The 21,862-nt window shown below is 33.4% G+C and overlaps 1 protein-coding gene across 1 annotated transcript in view; it reads right to left on the bottom strand.

Annotated features, from left to right (window-relative positions):
* Positions 1-323: 323 nt before the first annotated feature.
* The window catches only part of LOC123706856 (mucin-5AC), a 62,016-nt gene continuing 40,477 nt past the window's right edge, over positions 324-21,862 (bottom strand). The window contains exons 2-10 of the mRNA XM_045656395.1: positions 15,373-15,570; positions 5,832-8,676; positions 5,233-5,471; positions 5,087-5,163; positions 4,557-4,917; positions 3,950-4,080; positions 3,024-3,173; positions 2,413-2,570; positions 324-1,564 (exon numbers count right to left, since the gene is read on the bottom strand). Coding sequence (XP_045512351.1) covers positions 1,444-1,564; positions 2,413-2,570; positions 3,024-3,173; positions 3,950-4,080; positions 4,557-4,917; positions 5,087-5,163; positions 5,233-5,471; positions 5,832-8,676; positions 15,373-15,445 — 4,155 coding nt within the window. The 5' untranslated portion in view covers positions 15,446-15,570 and the 3' untranslated portion in view covers positions 324-1,443. The remainder of the gene's footprint in view (positions 1,565-2,412; positions 2,571-3,023; positions 3,174-3,949; positions 4,081-4,556; positions 4,918-5,086; positions 5,164-5,232; positions 5,472-5,831; positions 8,677-15,372; positions 15,571-21,862) is intronic.

Raw genomic sequence — 21,862 nt, 5'->3', positions numbered from 1 at the left:
CAAAAAGGTATATTCACCAATTCGAAATTGTATTTTATATTAATCAAAAGAAAATACTTCAAAGAATATGATATCACTGTAGTCTTATTTGCAATCGGTAAATATGTTCTGCTATATACGTAGACTAGACATATTTATGTGTCTAAATTCGGTCAAATTTCGGCTGAATGCACTTAACTTGATCGGTTCAGCGAGTAGAGAATCGCCCTGAGGGTTTAGTGCAGACCGTGTTATTTTGTGCATTCATTAAATAAAAATTATCACTGATGATTAAAATTTTAAGTTCTCTGCTAAATGATAATTAGGTGAAAAGAAAAACTTAATATCATTACATATATCTATATTTATCATCTTAAATTACAATTTGTCACTCGTTAATACATATCTAATAATTAAATTAAATGACTACATGTACAAAATTGTTTATATACAGAACTTCATGCAGTTACAATGTCAATAACTAGTTATAATCTAATATATCGGGGATAAAATATCATACACGTTACATTCGAACTTTATTTAGAATTTCAAATTCAACCTACATCAGATATACTAAAACAATACGAAAAGAATTGCTCAAAATCATTTAAATAATGAAACCGGAAGTGGTGGCACGTAATTGGCAGTGAGCCACCTCAACTGATGACCAATATCGATACTATATACACGGACATTTGGCAAAAAAATGCGTCACACGCTCCCATTCTGTCCATACTGCTACGGAATCTGAGCAAATATAGGTATGCAGTTATCTACATAAATACTCTAATCTCTAAATATTGACTTAAAGTATGGTGAGTTCTTACGCTAGTTATATACATCTCACATTCAGTCACAAATGTTTACAATTTGGCAGATAATCACCTGAATAAGACAATGTTTTTATTTATTTATGCTCAGCTATGGATTTAGTAAACACTGAATTTTGGCACTAGACTTCTAGATAGGCCGGTGTCTAATTAAACATTCTAGGCAAAGTAAAACGAGACAACGCTGTAAATAAAAGCATCTCTACTTCACAACCAGTTACTGATGTCGGACTTGGTACATTTTATAGGTAGACTTAAAGGTTCAGTCAATCCTGATAGATCTCAATAAAGGTCTCCGTAATATTGTTTTAAAACAAGGCTCACCATACACTTCTTATTGGGAAATGTATTACTTGTAGAATTATTTTTCCGCAGTAGTCAGTTTCATACATATGCATTTTCCATTTAGACTACCCTTTTTATTCTTTTCTAAATAAAAACTCTGCAGATCAGCCTTCTGTATCTGACACGCTTAAATTTTGAAGTTATGACGGCAGTCATCAAAATTCCATCTTCTTTTCTCTTCTCTCTTTCTCTTTTGTACCAAGCCTACATGAGATGATTACTACATACTATACTAGGTCCTGAGGTTAAAGGTGATATTGTCAGAAGAGGTTTTTTGAATTAGAAATTTCTAGAAGTTACTATCGTATTCTGAGCGACGTCTAGAATAATGTGATCGAGGATACTCCCCAGTGTAACCGTACACTTGAGAACCGCCCCCGGTCTGTCCATAGGTCTGGGAACCACCGTATCTGTAAAAGATATAGCTTTATAATCACGGCTAAAATTCGCTTATTCTATTATTTGTATAAAATTCTTACTTATTAACTTTTAAAGGGGCTCACAATTACAAATACCCAAAACATTTGAAAACAAATAAATATCCTTCATCTTCCAATACCGTATGTTTTCAGTCAGTTACATATGAACACCGCAGTAGGCGTATACAATTGTATTTTTTTTTGTTGATTCATTTGAACCGAATTCGATAAAAATTTAATCAGTTAAATAATGTTTACGGCCACGGCTTCGCAAGTCAAATCATACCCCGTGAACCTGAATTCACAAACATTCTAGTATTGGTGAAAATAATTCCGTACACTAGTTGTGTTTATCGCTAACAGATAGATATGCAGCGGAGGACGTGGTTATTTGTAACATAAAAGTAAGACCAATGCTGTCACTGACTTTTTTGTAGGTATTTTCAAGCTCTTCAACTTTATATCTATCAACTCAACTAACTCAACCATATATCTTTAAGGTATCGTTGAGGCAGTGTTCGTAAGAAACAATTTTGGTCGACCGGTTTTTTTTCTGACTTACTTTTCACAAACGGCTACCACAAAAGTCTTTCCCTTTTTCGGCATATGCCTCACAAACAACGTGGCTTTCTATTGGTAAGATATTATGTCTTCATTATATTACTACAGATGAAGTAGATTTGACTTGATGCCATATATAGTTCAAGGTAACCCCTAATATACGATAACTAACAAATGCACCAATGAAAAATACAAAACAGAGGCGCGAGTATACAAAACAATTGCTTGGGAACTAAAAAAAATAGAACCTGTAGTTACTAATAATAAAAATTATTTACCCATATCCGTTTCCGGCAGCTCCGTACAGTTGCGATCCTCTCCCCGAATCAGCAGTGTAGTGCTGCATATACTTCTGCGCTTGCGGCGTCCATTCTGATCGCCATGAGTCTCCAGGGTTCGGGTACGCAAGTTGCTCTATGAACGCTGTAGACATGCGCTGTATGGGAAAGAAATATAAGTAATAAAACATTTGTTATATTTCAATCATAATACATGAATATTGTTAAGGCAAAAAGGAAATTAAATGGAATAAAATAAAATAGATATGCATATAATTAGTTAAAACTCTATGCTGCGACGATGAAGGTATTTCATATTTTCTGGCATTATAGAGAGTTGTTGTTAGTCAAGTCAAGTAATTTCAAATCTTCATGGAAATTTTTATGTTATTTAAGTATATATTATTTATATCACAAAATAATCCATACCTACAATTTTACAGAAAAAACGCAACGTTATGCCTTATATATAAATAACTTTACAGAACTAAAAAGATTATACAGTGCAGGATGAGTCTTTAAGAAATCTTTAATAAGATCATTTCGAACCCGCAAAATTGACGATTCAAATGTACAGTTTTATTTTTCAACTGTCCAATAATTTTACATACCTTTCCAGAAGGAAGATATGGTAGGTCCCTTTCTTTCAATTGGTGCACGTCGTCAAAACCACCCATGTGACTTTTGTCCAGCTCTCGTAGCATGTCTTCACTGAGTGGAATAGGTTGCTTCGTTTTCGTACTCTTTTGGCGATTTACAAGCTGGTTATAAAAAAAAAGAATTAGCCTAAAATATCAGAACAGAAATTGGCAATATTCCAATTTCAAACAACGTGTGAAACAAAAAAAAATCCTTAGCTTCATCCCAAAACGTTTTTTTAGAGATAGAGATAGAAAATTTATAATTCGAATACAAATTTACAATTTAAACACTGTTAGTGTGAACTGTATTTGTGAATTCATTTCGTATTTACGTCTTGTGAGAGTGAAGTAAAAATGAAATACGATATCATGAATGAATGGAAAAATATTCAGAGAGATTTTTCTATTTTCACGATAATTTTAAGACATCTTGTCACTTTAAATGTTAATCACAGACATTTTATGCTATATTTAATATAAAATATTTATATTGAAAGTTTTGATAACTGCTGAATGGCAATGACAGCGGTTGAAAAGCAATTTAGGCGTTATTTACTCATTTTAAAACATTTCATTGTTTTCATTTCAAAAGTATGGAATACGTTTGTATATTATTATAAAGTTCTAGGTTATTAAATCTATCACATATATTTAAAGTTCATTAAGGACTACATAACTACATTAGGTCAAAAAGTTTAAACAAGCTTCCTTAACCGTCATTAAATCGGGCACAATTTTACATGAATGATGTACAAGTATTTAAAATTATCGCTACAATGTATACTAAAAACACAATTCAACGGACAAATTAAATTCATGAAGATCATTTAAAATTAATCTATTGTATACTTTGTGTCTGACAACGTCAGAAAAATAGTTCGATTAAGTATACTTACAACAGTGACGCCGAAGATGACTACAAAGAGAAGTGAGGCCATGGCTATCACAATAACAGCTATTCCCCATTGAGGCAACAAAGATTCCTCGTCTGGTGCAACAATCGTTGTTTCTCCTCGTTTAGGCAACACTAAAATAAATAAAATAAATCAGTGGCGCTACAACCTTTTTATGTCTTGGTCTCAGATTTCTAGGTGATCAACATATAGTGCCTTACACACGCCAACGACTTTTTGGGTCAAAAGATGTTTTCCTTCACCGTTCGAGCGAATGTTAAATGCGCACATAGAAAAAAAGTCCATTGGTGCAAAGCCGGGGATCGAACCTATGACTTCAGGGATAAGAATCTCAAGCTGAAGCCAGGCCAACACAGTTCTAAATAAATAAATAACTTATATATCACATCAAACATAGATTTTAATTCTATAAAAAAATCTGAATTAAAAATAATAAAAATCGGGCTACTTGAATTTTAATGTAAATTTTAATTTTAATCAGCAAATTAAATATTACAGTTAATTTGAAAACGGAAATTCTGATGGTCTTTTGTAGAAACAAAATTATAAATTAATTAAAAAAAAATTAAAAATTATTTGTGTAACATACCAATAAATTCTGTGTATGCGGGATCCATCACAAACTTTCCGATTTCTAGTTTCCCAGCGGACTTATCAATCGTCTTTGTCATTTGTTTGTCACTCTTACGCAACCTATCTTCATCGGGTTGGTCTCCTTGCATTGAATCAGGGTCAAACTCTGTTTCTTCAGTTTCCATAACAGAGCCAGACTTCGCTTCGTGAAGGGATTTGTGGAAGAGCCTCTTTAGTTGCACTGTGTCAACCTTCTCTTCCACGTGGTTTAGTTCGATGAAGTAGTCGACTAGGACGGAGCCTTGACTGAAACCGTCTATACGGATTCCTTTAAACCATTTTCTCAGTAAATCGGACTTCGAGTAGACGGAATTAAGCTGTGAAAATTAACAAAAGTAAATCAGTGGTAAATAGATTTAAATGTAGCCTACATTTTCTATAATATTATTTACATCAAATTTGGGATTTCTAATGTTTGATTTTACTTATCATTAAAATTTTCCGTAATGTTATTATAGTTATCCCTTTATATAAGGTTTTACTAACCTCCTCTTTTACTTCTTTAGCTAAATTCTTCCATTCTATGGTATGTTGATCTAAAAATTCGGGTACCCATTTGACTCCTGAAAAGTAAAAATTCGTGAGTATAAAATTACTTAAAATATTCACTTAGAAATGGAAGTTCGCGTTACCTGCTACAATTTTAATAGTTGCAGCGATGTCACATTCCTGTCGACATACACCGGGAGTAGTGGGGGGAGGGGGCGCTTGGGTGGTCGTAGTCGTCGAAATAAAACGTTTCGTTGTAGTCTCTGTACTTATCTCTGGTAAGGGACTTGTTGAGGTAGCGTTCCTTTGCATTTCAAGAAGACGCTCGATTGAGAACGGCGTTGTAGATGGTGATGGCCAACCAGTGAACTCAGTAGATGCCCTATAAAAATATCATCATTGTGATAAATATTGTTGTAGGTAAGTTGAATTGTTTAATAAAATTTAGCGTAGAAGTTCCAAAAATATCTTGCGGCTAACAAGATAGCAACTCCGTAGGGAACGAGAAGTTTATGGAATTATGGATTGTAATTTATGACTATTATATTTAGCGAAAATCTAATGTCCCATGGGCCTCTTCTTGAGCCAAACCGATATGAATATGTAAAAATAATAAAAATGATCACATTTATTTCATGACCAGACATAGACAGGTTAATATACTTAGTCAGTTTAACTTTTGAACTAAATTAAGTTTATTTTAGTTATTATGGTTAACTATATTTAATGAAATCAATTTTACCTCGTAGGCCAGCCTTTCTGGATCTTAGGCGTGACCGCCGGTGGACCTATGCTACTTTTTTGCGTTGTCGATTTCCTAGAGTTCTTTCCTCCAGGTCTTGAGGGAAATACGAGTTTGAAACTTCCTGGGGTCTTTGTGGTTGGGGGTTCTGGTGATTCTTCCGAACTATTTAAGTTAAATCCTGGTGGAAGCAAATTAGAAATATCTGCAAGCACAACTTCTTTTAGTGGTTCTATATCTTTTTCACTGGTGTTTAATTTAAATCCAGGCGGAAGAAGTGCAGTTAAATCGATGGGAGCAGCGTTAAGAGGAATGTTTATTTTACTTTTAGGTTTTTCGGTCGTAGTTGCAACTGGAGAAGTAATATTGAGCTTAAAACCTTTCGGTAACAAGGCAGTGATGTCTACTTTCTCAACATTTGCTAAAATATCCGATTTCGTGGTATCACTCACGGGTGGTTTATAACCCGGTGGTAATAATTGACTAAGATTATCTTTTGGAAGTTTCTTCAATAGGTCTTCTTGTGCTCTTTCTTTTGGTTTATATTCCTTAGGCAGTAAAGATTTATCATCTAAAATGATTACTTTGTTTTTGGAACTTATTCCAGAGGACCGACCTTGTGTACCATCAATCGTTGGTTTTTCCGTAGAATCCACTACATTTTTTGTAGTTGTTCTTTGGGTAGTGGTTGTAGTTGTCGCTGTAGTAGTAATGCGTTTGTCTTTGTATGAGTGTCTTGCTTTAAAACCGGGTGGCAGAAGACCAGAAAGATCATCCATAATAGTAACGAACGACGGTTTTTTCTTTGGCTTCGGCGTTGTTGAGGAAGAAGTTCGTGGAGTGAATTTTTTTATTAGTACTGGTAGAGGTTCGGGAGATGATCTTTCCGTTATTGGCGTATATTGAGTGCTCTTTAATGTGAATACGTTCACTGGGGATGTCGTTGTTGTGGTAGTAGTAGATATTGTCGATTCTGATGTAGTTTCTTTTATTAGTTCAATATTTTTGTTTTCATTATCCAGTTCACCTGATAACACAGCACTAGATAATTCTGACTGAATGCTATCGAGTTTATCATTTATATTCTCCGTTGAAGATGAACTATTTATAGATTCTAACTTAGGATTTTCAGTGACAGTGTCTTCTTCACTTTCATCCTCTTCGATGACTTGTTTCTTTTCCTCTTGCTCTACTGTAGGGAATGGTAAAAACCGGGCACCAGAAACACTACGGCTTGTCTGAACAGATGCTACTACAATCCAGCTTTCTGTTGTAATTGCGGTATCGTTATTAATATCATCAGCTATGCTACCCGCTGACTTAAATGTAGTCGCTTTTGAAGTGGGTGGATAGGTCACGTCAGGTATTGAGATGGTTCCATTAACAACACTCTTTGTAGTAACTACAGAAACAACCTCTTGTCCTAATATAGAAGGTGGTTCAATAGAAGAAAGGTCTTCATTTGAAAATGTTAACTTAAGGCTTGGAGCTGTTGTTTCGTCGCGTGAATCAGATTGATCTATTACTGTCGTGTCTTTGAATTGTTTAAAATTGTCATCTTTTACCATCGTAATATTAGGTTTCATATCGAGAACATCAAATGCTTTTGTAGTATTTATTTTAACTTCATGTGATTTATCATCTTCTTCAGTTGAGTCGTACTCATCATATATATCTCTTATTGTTTCTGTTGAAGTACTCGATACAGAAGGGGGTCTATGAGTTGTATGGTTTGTGTCTTCTTCATCTTCATAGTATTCATACTCTGCTTCAGTATTTTCTGAGTCTCCATTTTTCAGGTCATCTTCGTTGTTATCATATGTACTTTCACTCGATGACGGGATTTCTGGAGGCTGCACTTTCGTTTTATTAGATGGAATTGTAATTGTCATTAAAGATGACACTTTTGGAATATTATCTGAATGCATGGAAGTCGAGTCAGGTTTGCTATCATCATTAGTTTTGCTGTTATTAGATTTTATTACTTCAACATCAAAAGAATCAGTATTTTTCATCAACTCTCTAAATGAACTCAAATCACTTATATCATCTTCTAAAAGAGGTTCAATATCGAGTAAAGACTTGTATTCTGTAGAAGGACCGTTATATGAATTGACCTCTGCCTTTTCGTTTTTCAAATTATTTGTATCATACCTTGTCAAGGGAACTGACATTACTGGCTTGAAATCACTCTCAGGTTTATTTAAGTTAGAAAATCTGGATGGACTAGGTTTAAGTATCACTTGTCTTCCTCCCAGTTTAGTCGGATTGTAAGTAGTCACTTTATGTCGTTCAAAAATATCTTCATCGTCATTATCAATGTCATCTCCATGTAAAATATGACCACTCTGTCCATTACTTTTTAAACTGTTACCATCAAAAGGAATGTTTTTAAATCTATTGTTTTGCAAGATTTCAATATCTGGATTATTTATCGTTATTTGCCCTAAGAATGTTTCTGGTTTTGAAGGATCGTTTTGATAGGCAACAGAATGAATTGGTAAAGTATCAGGTCGCTTTGTTGACGCTGGATGAACTAATTGAAAGTTATAAGGCAGAGCCGGTCTAAACCTCTGTCGTTGATTCGGTGGAAATTCGGGTTGATTTATATAATACTGTGTGCCGGACTGACTTCGTCCCGTAGGCAATTGAAATGGAGACGGGTTTTGGTTATAGTTGGGGGTCGGAAATCGTACGCGACCCTCATTAAAATTATTTTGTTGTGCCGTTGGCGCTATTCTGAAGCTCTCGTGTTCAAAGAATGTAGATGGTCGGCTATTAGGAAAGATGGGTGGTTGAACTTGCGCAAAGTTTCTCTCTGGTGTGTAGTAGTAGTCATTTTTATCTGAAAGAAAAAACACAAGGTATTTTATAACCTATAAAATTATTCTTAACATAATATTAAACTAATCTGACTTGCTATCTAAAACGAATCTGCTTACGCAAAGAACAAAGAAAAAATGTTTGATATTGATCTACGTAATCTTCCTTAACCTTATATTATTTTTTTGAGCAATCTAATATTATGACGCGGTCGGGCTAAATTGTTCGGCGAGATCATCTCCAGAAAATTACTTTGTGGATCATATCCTTAATTAACACTGTCGATACTCCACAAGCTTAGAGCCTGAGGATAAATAATAAGATATTAATTCGTGTCCAAGGTACAGCTATATAGATAAATTGACTTAATTTAGAGAATTACCCAATTATTCAGGATAAATATATTGCTCTCTTGGCATTGCGCACCTATGCTAGCTTCAATATTTCGTGCATATACTTACTGTATAATAATGAGTTTAAGAATATTTTGTCATATTTTCAAATGGACAACAAAAATTAAATAAAAAATCGATTCTTCAATTTCGGTTTAATTTAAATAGGTAATTAACGAGTGGTTAAGATAACAATTGAGAGATTGGAGCGCAAGACAATTTGCTATTTAATAATGAATCCTCTTCAATGGCTTAAGATTATCTTAAGTCATCCAGGGAATTAATTACAGAATGTTGTATGACCTGCGTGAATTTTACGATAACTTTATTTCTAAACAAATTATCGGAATTTTTAGATTATTTGCTATATTTTATCTATAGGTATATAGTTACGAATTACGAATAGCATACACGTTAATCGTCTGTATATTGTTACCGTACCAGATCTGTCTTCTGTGTAGAAATATGACAGAATAAAGTTTTTAAACAGCTCTATCTGACAAGCGTTTGACAATGTCAAAACAAAATATGTCAAAAATCTATTCAATTTGACAAACAAAATTGAGAGTTCGGCCTAAGTCTTGACTCTTTATCTTACTCTAATATACATAATAATCTAAATTTATTTTTATGACCGATTCAATATTCAGTATTAAGAGCGCTAAATTTATTTCTAGATACATATAAATGTAAAATGTTGATAATTTTAAAGTGTGGGCCTGACGATGATGTTGTGTTCATCTGTTTCGTGATCATTTGATTTTTTTGCGAGTAGGTGACTTCTTTGACTAGTACACGTCATTGAATTTTTGGGTCTAAGGTCTATGCCGGTTTGCTCACGATGTTTTTCCTTTATCATACAAATGGGTGTTAAATTGGCATATAGACAGATAGTTCGGACGTCAAGGCAAAATACAAAATACCATCGTTGCACAACTGAGCGTTTTTTGAGCCAGTTTTTGCTGCGAACCACTACTATTGTTAGCTTAACGTCCTTCAAGAAAAGAGCGTACCAATTATTAAAAGGGCAACGCACTTGCGAGCCATCTGGCAATGTGTCCATGGGGCGTGGTATCAATTAACATCAGGTGAGCCTCCTGGGCGTTTGCCCCATATTATATAAAAAATAGTTGTTTGGTGAACAGCCGGAATACGAACTTAAGACCTTAGGAATGAGAGTAGAACGCTAGTCACCTAGGTTCTAGCTTCTTGGTCGCTTAGAGTAAGCTCAGCTTATAATAAATCCTTTAATAAAGTTGTGTGGGGTCTGACAGTCTTTTATAGCTGTATACCACCCTCAGGAAACATATTAACTCATAGTGTTACTTCCTGATGGGTGATTGTATCTGACGCTTTTATGATGGGCCGTTAAAAGTTCGGTTATAAACTTGTAATCATATTTGTTATGATGTATTGACAAACCGACGCTCTGCTCGGAAGATTATAGCGTTTATGTGTAGTAATAGTCATACAAGTTATAATGACTACGATACTTGGGTACAGTAATAATTTATATGAAAATACTGATGATATAAGCACAGGAAATTTATAGATTTAATGGAAATAAAAAAGGTGATTTCTAACATCAGTGGTGCTTGATATAACCGTTAATCTTTCACTATATTTCATATATTTTCTTTTTATAGGCGTCAGCTTTCTGTGCCCTAGACATCGCGTAAAATTTTGGGTATTCTAATTACATAATTGTAGTATAAGTACGGTATCAATTGAGTATATTGAACGAAAAACACTTCCATGCTTTGGAGTATAACCGCACGAGGCATCAAAAGGTCCAAGCGCTATAAGGCTTTTTAAGGAAATAGCAAAAAGGCTAGTCAACATCACAGGAGACCGAAGAGCTGGCAGATACCTGGAACAAAGAATTAGTCTAGCTATTCACAGGGGGATCGTTGCCAGTAAGATACTGGCCCGGAACCTTGCCTAAACCCCCTTGCGGGACCCCTTTTCATAATATATTTTAATTATTATATTTAAGATTAGTTATTGATTTTTCTTATATTAATTTATATTCGCTATAACTTTATAACGTTAATTATACATTATTAAATCTGTTACCATATAATACGAGAGGTAAAATCAAGGGTGTATCTGAATGGGCTTGATTGAATGTATATTAATGAACTAGATTTTAATTACGTCTCAGAACTCTCATTAAAGTTCCTTATGTTGAATAACAATATTTCCGTTAACGTATTAGTAAGGTTAGCCAAAGAATGTTAGTGATATTATAAATATCTACATACATTCCTCGTACATTTTGGGTCCTCAACGCAGTTAGATTTCCCCTGAGAAGACTTGACTTTCCTCATTTGCTGTCAAACTGTCACAGACTAAACAAGTTGCGTAGGTTCTTATAGAATTTCTTTGTGTTCAGATACCACAATACTTACTGGACTAAACAAGATAAAAATATTTTTTTATTTTTCGCCTTATTCTACATTTGTACGATACTAACAATAGAAAAAGGTATTCAATACATTGAAAGTTTTACTATAAAGCATGCAAACAAGCATCTAGTTAAATAAAACTTATTTAAATATCACAAATCAATATTTCTATTAATAAATAAAAGGAATGTCAACATTTCTTATTTTGAAATGTTGACTAAGTTAGCAACGTTTGGGTGACGGTGTGCGCGCGCATCGTAAAAATTTACTCTCATATTTTTTCCTTAACGCACCCAAAGTATAACTTCAAAAATATAATTTAACAGAACACACAAGGCTCCAATACATTTTTATTCTTAGTCTCGTTTCTGAGTCTTACTCTTAGAGAATTATTTAATTCAATAAGTTGAAAATAATAGGTATTCCATTTATAAAGGAGTAATATTGAACATCACGCTACCACTGAATAAACGGGGTTGAAACTACAAGGAAAGTTTAGTTTTGGAAAAATATGTAAATGTCAAAACAAAGCCAAACTGTAGATAGCATATGTGTTTAGAGTTGATGAATTATTAATTGCCGCCAGATCGTAAATCGGAGGTAATTAGGCAGATGTTACGGCCGTGCACGTGACGCTGCGAGGGACCAAAAGGGATCGGCTGTATAACCCCACACCACCATAATTAAGTTTTTCCTAATGTATTCTAAAATATTATGCAGCAAAGTTTGTAACCCTTTAACCGACATCAAAAGGTCTTCTAAGGCCGTTTACAATTCATGGTCATTATGTATTTACATTTATGGAAGAGTCATATAAATACCGAGACCACTTTTCACTAATTTTGAAGTTCTTCTTTTGACGCGTTAGGGAAAAATGATGAGTAAATTTTTACGATGCGCGCGCACACCGTCACAATTTTTTTTCTATTGTTAGTGTAGCTTTTTCTACAAACGTAGAATAAGGCGAAAGATAAAAATTTTGAAATTTTTTAATCTTGTTACGCCAAAGAAATATAATTCATAACGCGTGTACATAAGTACACAAACGTTTATGAGATTCGCTTCTGAAAATTCGGTTTTATACACATAAAGTGGAATCGTGAATCGAATCCAGAACTTTTAAAATCAAGTCTGAGCTACCACGATATTTGTTTAAGCACAGAGATTTTAAATATATAATAATAAATCTAAAACTTGTTTTGTTCCTTTAACGCATAAAATACTTTGTCGAAAGTTATCACTGCCACTGACAGGCTAACAATTAAAAAGGTAAACTGTCCCAGAAGTTAATTGAAATTCATTGCTTTAAAATATTGCATTGGCATAGTTTTAGCCAATCTGTATGCAAAACGTTGTTTTTTGATATTGTTTTAGATAGATCAACAACAAAATAGTACCTTTTATTATGCATTATTAACTTTTGGCCTAAAACTTTCTTGTGTGATAGTGAATCTTAATAGTGTTCACAATGTGATGAAAATTGACGTAACACCTCAAGTTAAATTAGTATACGGACTAAATTTTTATGAACTATCCTGCTCTCTTAGTAACAGTTTCACACAGCTATCTTTTTCAATGTTTTGCAATAAAGCAAAAAACACTTTAGGTCTGGGCCTCAGATATATATATCTCTTTCATGATCATTTGTCAATCAAATAGGCAAGCGGGTGATCAGCCTCCCGTGCCTGACACACGCTGTCGACTTTATGATATTTATGCCTATATAATCAAAGTCTAGAACAATCGTTTGAAAATAGCTGTTTCTATAAAACAATGTTTATTCGTTTGTCCTAGACCGCTTTCTGCTTGTACATTGAAGGAATTGAAACGATAGAAAAATTTTTAAAGAAAACAGCACCATCCCCTCAAGCATTCTGTAAAACTAACAGCGAGAAATGAGAAATGAAAATTCAGTATTATTTTATCTGATAAGATAAAAAAAACCTTTAAGGCTTTGTTTTGTGAATGAATGCTGTGTTTGAATTAAATAGTGAGATTGTTCGAAGGTTCTATGACGTTAATGAACTTTTTGCCTAAAACTATCTTGTGGCGATCATAGTGACTCTTGTTTTTTTAAAGCAAACAACCAGGTCGCTCCCATGTTAGCTCTACATTACAAACTTTCTCCGTGATATAGCATTTTAAAAAAAGCATACATAATCATTTTGAACGTATTAAACACTGCACAAAATATAGTCCTATAAAACGTTAATCCTAAATCCTGTATATGTCACTTTTCATCACTGCGTAATTAATTTGACGGACAGTGAACTCAATTTAAACAGTGTCAAATAATTCGAGTTTTACGGTTGGTGAGTTTTGTCTAATAACTCAACCCAAGTTATTGAATGAAAAATTCATAAATTTGTAGCCAATATCAACGGAGGCAGATCCTCCTTCATCCCCAATTAGTGAGGCCCGTCACGTACGCACCTCCAACAATGTTTGGTTTCCCTCAGGCGGAGACAACACTATATTACATCGTTACGACCACCTTTTACTGCTCTACTTATTTCTATTATAACCTCGAATATTACCTAAGTAATGATGTAATCGCCGTAAGGTGGTCCAGCAAGGTCAGATCGAAAGATTATTGTTTTATAGCATGGGGCAGTTAGATTTTTGTGAAATTCATTTAACTGCCTTTAAGTAAGAATTTAGTTGATGTTTTACCTACTTCTTCTTTAAGTATCTGAGAATGAATGATTTTTTGTTCCATATGCCTCTCTCTGAACAAAATTCTTTAATTATTGCAGATTTAAAGTGCCTCAAGCTTTACAATAACGGTCTATGTGTCAATGTGGATTTTAAAGCCGATTTATTTCACGGATTTGAAACAAAGAAATGAACTCGAAAATATGAATAAACTGCAACGTTGTTCTAAACGTGACTGCCTAAAAGGCTTGTCTTTGCCCACTGAAAATTGGCAACACACACAACAGATTTGACTGGATTAACAATAGACTCACAGAAAACAATGGAACTGTCAAATTTTCAAATTTCGAATATGTTTTGATTAAAGTCTTTATAAACGCTCAACAAACGACATTCTTGTTAGCAATGAATCTTCCGAAACACACGTAAATCGATACCACTTGGAATTTGCTGTTACTTAACAAACCCCTATGGCATCCTAATTGCGCTATACATCTCTGTGTTGAATAGTAGAGGCTGTTAGCGTATGAATGAAGCTTAATTTTACGAAACGATCACTGGCAGTCGCTTGTGAGTAGCTTTGAATAATAAATGGAGCGTCGGTTAGGCGGCACACGTGACTGCCACCAATACTTTTTAACTTCCAAAACAGGCTTTTGAAACCCAATCGAGACAGTTATCTCTAAACAAAGTGTATATCCTGCGCAGTCTTAACCGGAACGGATGTAAATTGAATTGTTAACACTGTGCATCTCATGATAATGCCAATATATTTTTTTTGCAAATTACACTTCAAGAACTTTTTAAATATCATTTGTAATAGTAGTTAAATATCATATTTAAAAGTAGTCAATTGTTATTTACTTGTCACCAGTGGACTCGAAGTAGATTAGTTTATTGTGGATTTGTGTTTGAACTACGCATATTGTTCTCATGACAAGATCATGTTGTTATAAACTTATTGAATAACGCAGCCTATTATCTGCTCCTATACTATTACAGAATCCCGGTCTACTATTTACTTTTACATACCTAGCCTATGAGATATTTTGCAAAATAATATAGCAAAGTTACTCAGGGGTAGCTTTGAAGTCGGTCCAGTCCTTAATAAACATACGATAAAATTCTAACCGAAAAAAGAAAGAAGAGCGCTGTGGAACACGTCTGCTCCATAGCATAACACACTTATAATGTACCTTATTCCTTTTTCTTTCATATTTTTCTTTTTTATTATAAAACTTCTTTTTGTTAATAACTTTTTACCTTGACACTGTGCATCCTTTATGATGAGTAACAGGATCGTAGCGATTGCGAATCTCCATCGCCACCGCCCCATCGTATATGTCTTATTTTCACCGTAACATTAATACGATCTCTATGTCACCAAAATATTTTAAAAATTTGATAAAGTCTTTGGGTTTTTTGTTGACATTTTGGCACCTTCTTAATTCATATTCACATCTGAAACAAAAGATATTGATATGTTAGTTGATTTATCTTACAAGCTCATATTAAATAAATAAATCAATGGCGCTACAACTTTTATAGGTCTGGGCCTCAGATTTCTGTATCTGTTTCATGATCGTTTGTTAATCGAATAGGCAAGTAGTTGATCAGCCTTCTGTGCCTGACTTTTTTGGGTCTGAGGCAAGCCGGTTTCCTCACAATGTTTTTCTTCACCGTTGGAGCTAATTCTAAATGCGCACATAGAAAGAAAATCCATAGGTGCACAGCCGGCGATCGAACCTACGACCTCTGGGATGAGTCGCACGCGAAGCCTCTAGGCCAACAATGCTCTGTATTATTTAAATACTTTTTATATATATATTATGAAGTACCGTCACCAAATGGTTCCTCCTACATTTTTCTATATTTTTATTTACCAGTCTTTAATAATAATAAGACATTGATGTTTGGATTAAAGGTCGGGTCTTACCTTAAAATACTACACTTTGTTTACGATGTTATCAAAGAAGTGTAAAAGCAAAAAGTCTAGGTTCGAACATATGACCTTGATAATATGTAAATGAAATCATAAATATCTAACCACAATCTAATAAACTTATAACCCCTTTTCAGTGATTATTTTGACTGAATATTAAAACGTACCCATTAAGTAGTGAACTTCAAAGCTTTATTGGCTAAAATTTATTGGATAATCCCGAGTTGAGGTATACATTTGGGATCAATAATCTAAAAGTGGGTGTAACCAAATTGAGAGTCAGGTGCCGTGAGTAAAGATGTCAGCTGCCCGGAATTCGATAACTTTCCCTAGATGATAATAGTTTTCCTTTTACAAAGAATTTGATAGAAATCAATAATTTTACTCACGGGTCGGGCTAAACTTTTATTCTATTGTTGTGTTCAGTTATCACTCAATTGTGAAAATAAAATCACAAAAATTAAGTACTATGCCAAAAAATTAAGATGACAATAATTTGCGATTAACGACCACAATTCGTGACCCTTAGATTTTTTTTATTTACACTTCGTTACCATAATATACAAAAATATACTTATAAAAAAAAACAAAAAGACAGGTTACATAAATTATTATGGATTAGGCCCTATCGCTAACAAGCGATTTCTTCCAGGCAACCCTAATATGCAACAATAAAAAAAATAAACATCTACGAGGGTAAAGAACAAGAAGTCTGTTCGCGCTAAATCGGTGTTAATCAAAGAAGGATTGTCTATTTGACTTTGACACACGAACCGGAGATGGTAGGTGGTGTCCCGGTGTAATAGCACAAGGGAGTTAAATTTTAACCGCTGTCGCGTGCGCACTAAATATATTTCGCATACCATTTACTTTTTTTGATTCATCATTGAAGGATCCAGTGTTTGGAGTGAGATACGCCACCGTTGATGGTAACTGCTAGTTTTGTTTTAGTCTTATCGATTGTTGGATTCCTTTTTTATTATACTGACACGTGACAGCCGAACCAGCGCTTATTATTTCACTGAGGGAAGGGAGCATCCTTTATATAGCTTCCGGATACCCAGGCCCACACAAAGTCTATAATTACTTAACAAAAAAACCCAAAATAACATGTAACTATAACTAAAATTCAATAAAGTAAAATCTAAAGGAAGAATAATGTTTTGTTTTTACAAAGTAGATAATTTCAATAGATTTGTGAAATTGTGAAGCTCCTTAACCCTGACTAAAGAGGAGACCACCTGTTCCTACCTGACACAATTATAATTTCACAAGGAACGCTCTGAGCTTTGTTCTATACATAAACAACTAAGATACGAGGGTTGTTAAGTACATTTCATATTAAATTAATTAGTTGTTATACTTTAAGTTTTGATAAGCTAGATATTTTACGAATGTTCATTCATGCGCAAATGTAATGCTACATATTCTGTAACACAATTTACAAACTATACCACGCTGAGAAAATATTGCTTTTTCCTCGATTTATACAGCAATTTGTTCGTGTCGCAAAGATATCTTTACAATTCTCTATGAACGTTGGATATAACTGTATTTTGTGAATATAGGAGTTGAGGTTTGAAGAAATAAACGATCTGCAGAAGGAAAGGCAAGCAATGTTAACTCTCTTTAATATTAATGACACTTTTCCGTTTTATGTTCTTAGCTATTGACAGTTGGTTTAGTATGGCAATGGAACTATAAAGTTTACTGAATCCTAGTTATTATTAAGATAACAAAACAATTCGTATACGTATTTATGGGTTATCTAAGTTACATTATAATGCAAAAGTGTCTGAGTCATTGAATAATTAGGAGACTAATAGTCAGGCTTAATCATTGCAAGGTAAGCAAAGTGTTCTTCAAAGCTTTTCTATATATATAGGTCGTATATACGTCAAAGCTATTGATTCTACAAATTACAACTACAGACTTAGAGGAAATTGTCGAAATACTGCTATAAAAGTTGATTTTAGAAATAATTACAGAAATTTACAATTTACAATGTCAAACACCTACATAAATATATATATATATAAATACTATAAATAAGTACATATTATATAAAAAGTAAAATAAAGTCATTTGATGGCAATTTTTTTTAAAACATTAAGGTTAATGTTTCGAAAGTTCTATAACTAAAGCCGCCAAATCCGTATTTAAATTTGCAGTACTTCATCAATCAAGACCTATACCTATATATACGTGACCACGGTATACGTTTTCTCTAACAAAATATGTAATCACCGAAATGAAAGCGGAAAAATTGTCGTATTTGTTCAATAAATCCGTACAAATAGAATCACGGAAATCAAAGCTCCTCGCTCCCCTCACTATTTGTTTCATATTTTTTTGCTGAAACGAATCTTGTGTTATTCTTTAACCTTAGGATTTAAGTACGGAATTTGATTAAGGGACGAGCCCTTTAACCAAAAATACTAAAAGATTTATTGATGTTTTGTCTCTTTTAATCACACCATTATAAAGAAAACGATTGATTTATTAAAATAGTTTTAAGCCTAAAATATTAAGGATTATAGTTTAGTTTAGTTTATAAATTAGTCACATAATAAATTTATATTTTCTCCAAACCGCAACGTGTTAGTATGCGTCGAACGAGTTATCTTGTATTACCTAAAATCCGTACGAACTACGGCAAAACAAGCTGTATACCAACAAATAACAAACAACTACAACTACCCACAAATATAAAAAAAAAAATATTACTTCTTCCAATTCATTCAAATCGAAGCTAAGTGCATATGTTAGACAAAATTACTATTAAATCCATTTCTTATAATTAATTTTTATTCATATGTCTTTGGTTACTTTTACTTTTAAGTTTTTGCATGTACGGCTATCGTTTTATTGTGATTATTTTAACAACGACTACAATGTAATGTTAATCTAAAGTATTATTCTCATGTAAGTGAATTTTTTTTGGAGAAATAAAGTCTTTAAACTTATTTATATTTTAATGTTAGTGCATGTCGTATTCCCAAACTACTAGATTTTAATCTCACTGATGATCGTAGTACAAAAAATTATTAAAGAAAAAATTAAAATTCTTCATGTCTCTTCCTTTCTATCTACATATATATTTAAATGCGATGTACTATACAAAAATATCATCAATATATTTTTCTATTTTATTCTTAATAATAAATATGAGGATGTGTGAAAAGGAATTGTTTGTACCGTTGAATAGGGACCATATCCAGGTCTCGTTAGAAATATCGGCGCAAAGCCAAAGGACTGTATTTGTGATTAAAAATTATGCCAACACAATGCCTGTTCGTAACAGTTTGGCCTACATACACCGCACGTAGCGTCAATATCGTGATCGGAATAGTTTAGGAGCTAAACTTAACATTACTGTTAATTGTAAGAACATGTTTTGTGACTGAATATAATTTTACTAAAACTGTGACAATATTTAGTTCAATATATAAGAATTTGACACTAATTTAGAAAGGCAAGTTTTGTTATAATTAGTATACTATATATCTCTTTATATTTGATAGTAATTTTGTTTTAAATGTCGTAACCTATTGGTGATTTATTATTCGTCCCGTCTCTTTGTATTTTAAAACATAAATCACCATTCTGTACAGATACGCTAGGTAAATGCCATATGCCTAAAAGACCGGCAACGCACTTGTGAGCCTTATGACAATGTTAGTGTCTATAGGCGTCCGTATCGTTTAAATCAACTTCACATCATCTGCTGCCCGTTTGCCTAATGTAGATAAAAATGCTACTACACCGCAGATTCAGAGTCGAGACGTCTCAAATCTAAATCTTACATTAAGAGCCAAGACAGCCCCTTTTATCAATTTTGATAAAATTAACAAGCTCTTAGGGTATGTGCGTCACAGAGGCGGCACGCAGTACGAGAAAGCGATCGTTCCGGCCGGTCGGACAGTTTCTCGCCGATATATTGCTATTTGCTTCTAAACCGGTACACGTACAAATTGCACGCACTGTACTTAATATACGACGAATTATGAGGTAACACTATGAAATTAGAGAATTGGTAGCAATTACCAAAACACAGAAAATGATTAGTAAGAAAGTTAACGTTTGAATAGTTTTTCTAAATTCAAAATAAGTAAACAGCCCGTTTACTAATTTTGTATTTAGAATAATACAAAACATCCTAAGATTTTCGAAGACAAAGTCCCTGTGACGGCAGCGTCAGGTGTGTTAAACAAGATACGAGAGTTGAGTTATGTCATGTCTAAGAAATTATAGGTAACCCCAAAGTAACTTTCTTTAAATTCGACACGTATACGATAAGTCGTAAAAATAATTATGTTTTCAAACATTTTCGTATACGTAGCATTCATACTTGATCCTTAATCAAAAATATCAAATTTATCATCAATTAAGCTACGTGCGGAATACTTGAATGTACGAATGAGTTAAAATGCCTAAAGGGTTTGGGTATAAAACAAAACGTTTTCGTTTCGTAGTCACGGTGTTTCATTAATTATTATTATTTCGGGCGTACGTACAATTTGGTACATTGTTAGGCCTGTTACATTCGTTGGACATTTTCGCATTTACGAGAACTGTGTTAAATTACTGCGGCCATGTTCGGGATTTCTACAATTATAAAGGTCGTTCATTCAATTTATTAAAGCAATTTTGCAATTTGATAAAGGATTGATGTAAAATATTGTTGGTTAGATAGATACTATTGAATAAATAAATATTGTTGTTTAAATACGAAATCCTCATTGTATTTGTATATTTTTAGATATGTTAATTTTGCATATTTTTCTTCTATTAATGAATAATTATACGTATTTTGATGAATTATTGAATAACACGGTTCTTTCATAACCTACTAATTAGTGAATAAAAGCTCTTCATACATTACTGAAATGCATTTGCGAGGCAACTTTCAATCTTATTTAAAACATGTTTTAATGAAAGTTTGCATAATGATATGCAAACAGTTGAGAGTGTTATAAGAGGCATAATAATATGACAGCCGCACTAAAAAGTCTAAAAAACTAAATTCCTCTGTCTGTGAAGATAAGAGCATTGTTAGAGATAATGGCTTCACGCTTTTCTTCCCAGAGTAAAAAGTTTTCCTCATTTCAAGGTTAATTGAAGCAAAAACGATCTCTATACAGGAGAAAAAGGTAGGAAAAATAACAATTCATTAATGTTCAACAACGCGGCAACGACCTTTTATTAAGTTTAACAATGTGCTTATTGTATTCTTTAGAAAAGTATTTAGAGATGTGTTTCATTAAATTCTTACAGTTGGCTATCTCGGCTGCCGATCCGTGTTTTAAGTACGAAAATAATTTCGTGCCTTTCTGCGTTAAGTGGACTTGAAAGTTTCGTAATTGGTGATTCTATAACAGGTATAAAAATAGTTTATAATATTTACGGCCTCATTATTGTAATCTATCACTTTTTTGTACTAATATTTTTACTTTTATCTCGCCTCACTATCGTGCCGTTTTAAGACTCAATGGACTTGAAAGTTTCGTAATCGGTGATTTAAGAGTTACGTTCGTAAAAAAACAGATTAAACAGGTTTGTTCTTTATTAGTACTGATACTTGCGGTATGGGCCATTACTTCGATGTAATATATAGTTTAAAGTCATAAAACTTTGGGTCATATATAGTTCTGTGCATTCAGGAGTAGTATTAGCATCAGTTTAAATTTACTGTACGATTTTCAACAATTTTTTTTATATAACAGAGGGCAAACGGGCAGTAGGCTGACCTGATGCTAAGTGATAAGATTAAAGATTGTAAGCCCATGGGCATTGACATTGCCAGAAAGC

The sequence above is a fragment of the Pieris brassicae genome, chromosome 3 (assembly GCF_905147105.1).
Source record: "Pieris brassicae chromosome 3, ilPieBrab1.1, whole genome shotgun sequence".
Taxonomy (NCBI): domain Eukaryota; kingdom Metazoa; phylum Arthropoda; class Insecta; order Lepidoptera; family Pieridae; genus Pieris; species Pieris brassicae.
The sequence above is the reverse complement of the archived record's forward strand: the minus strand, read 5'-3'. Positions and strand labels throughout refer to the sequence as shown.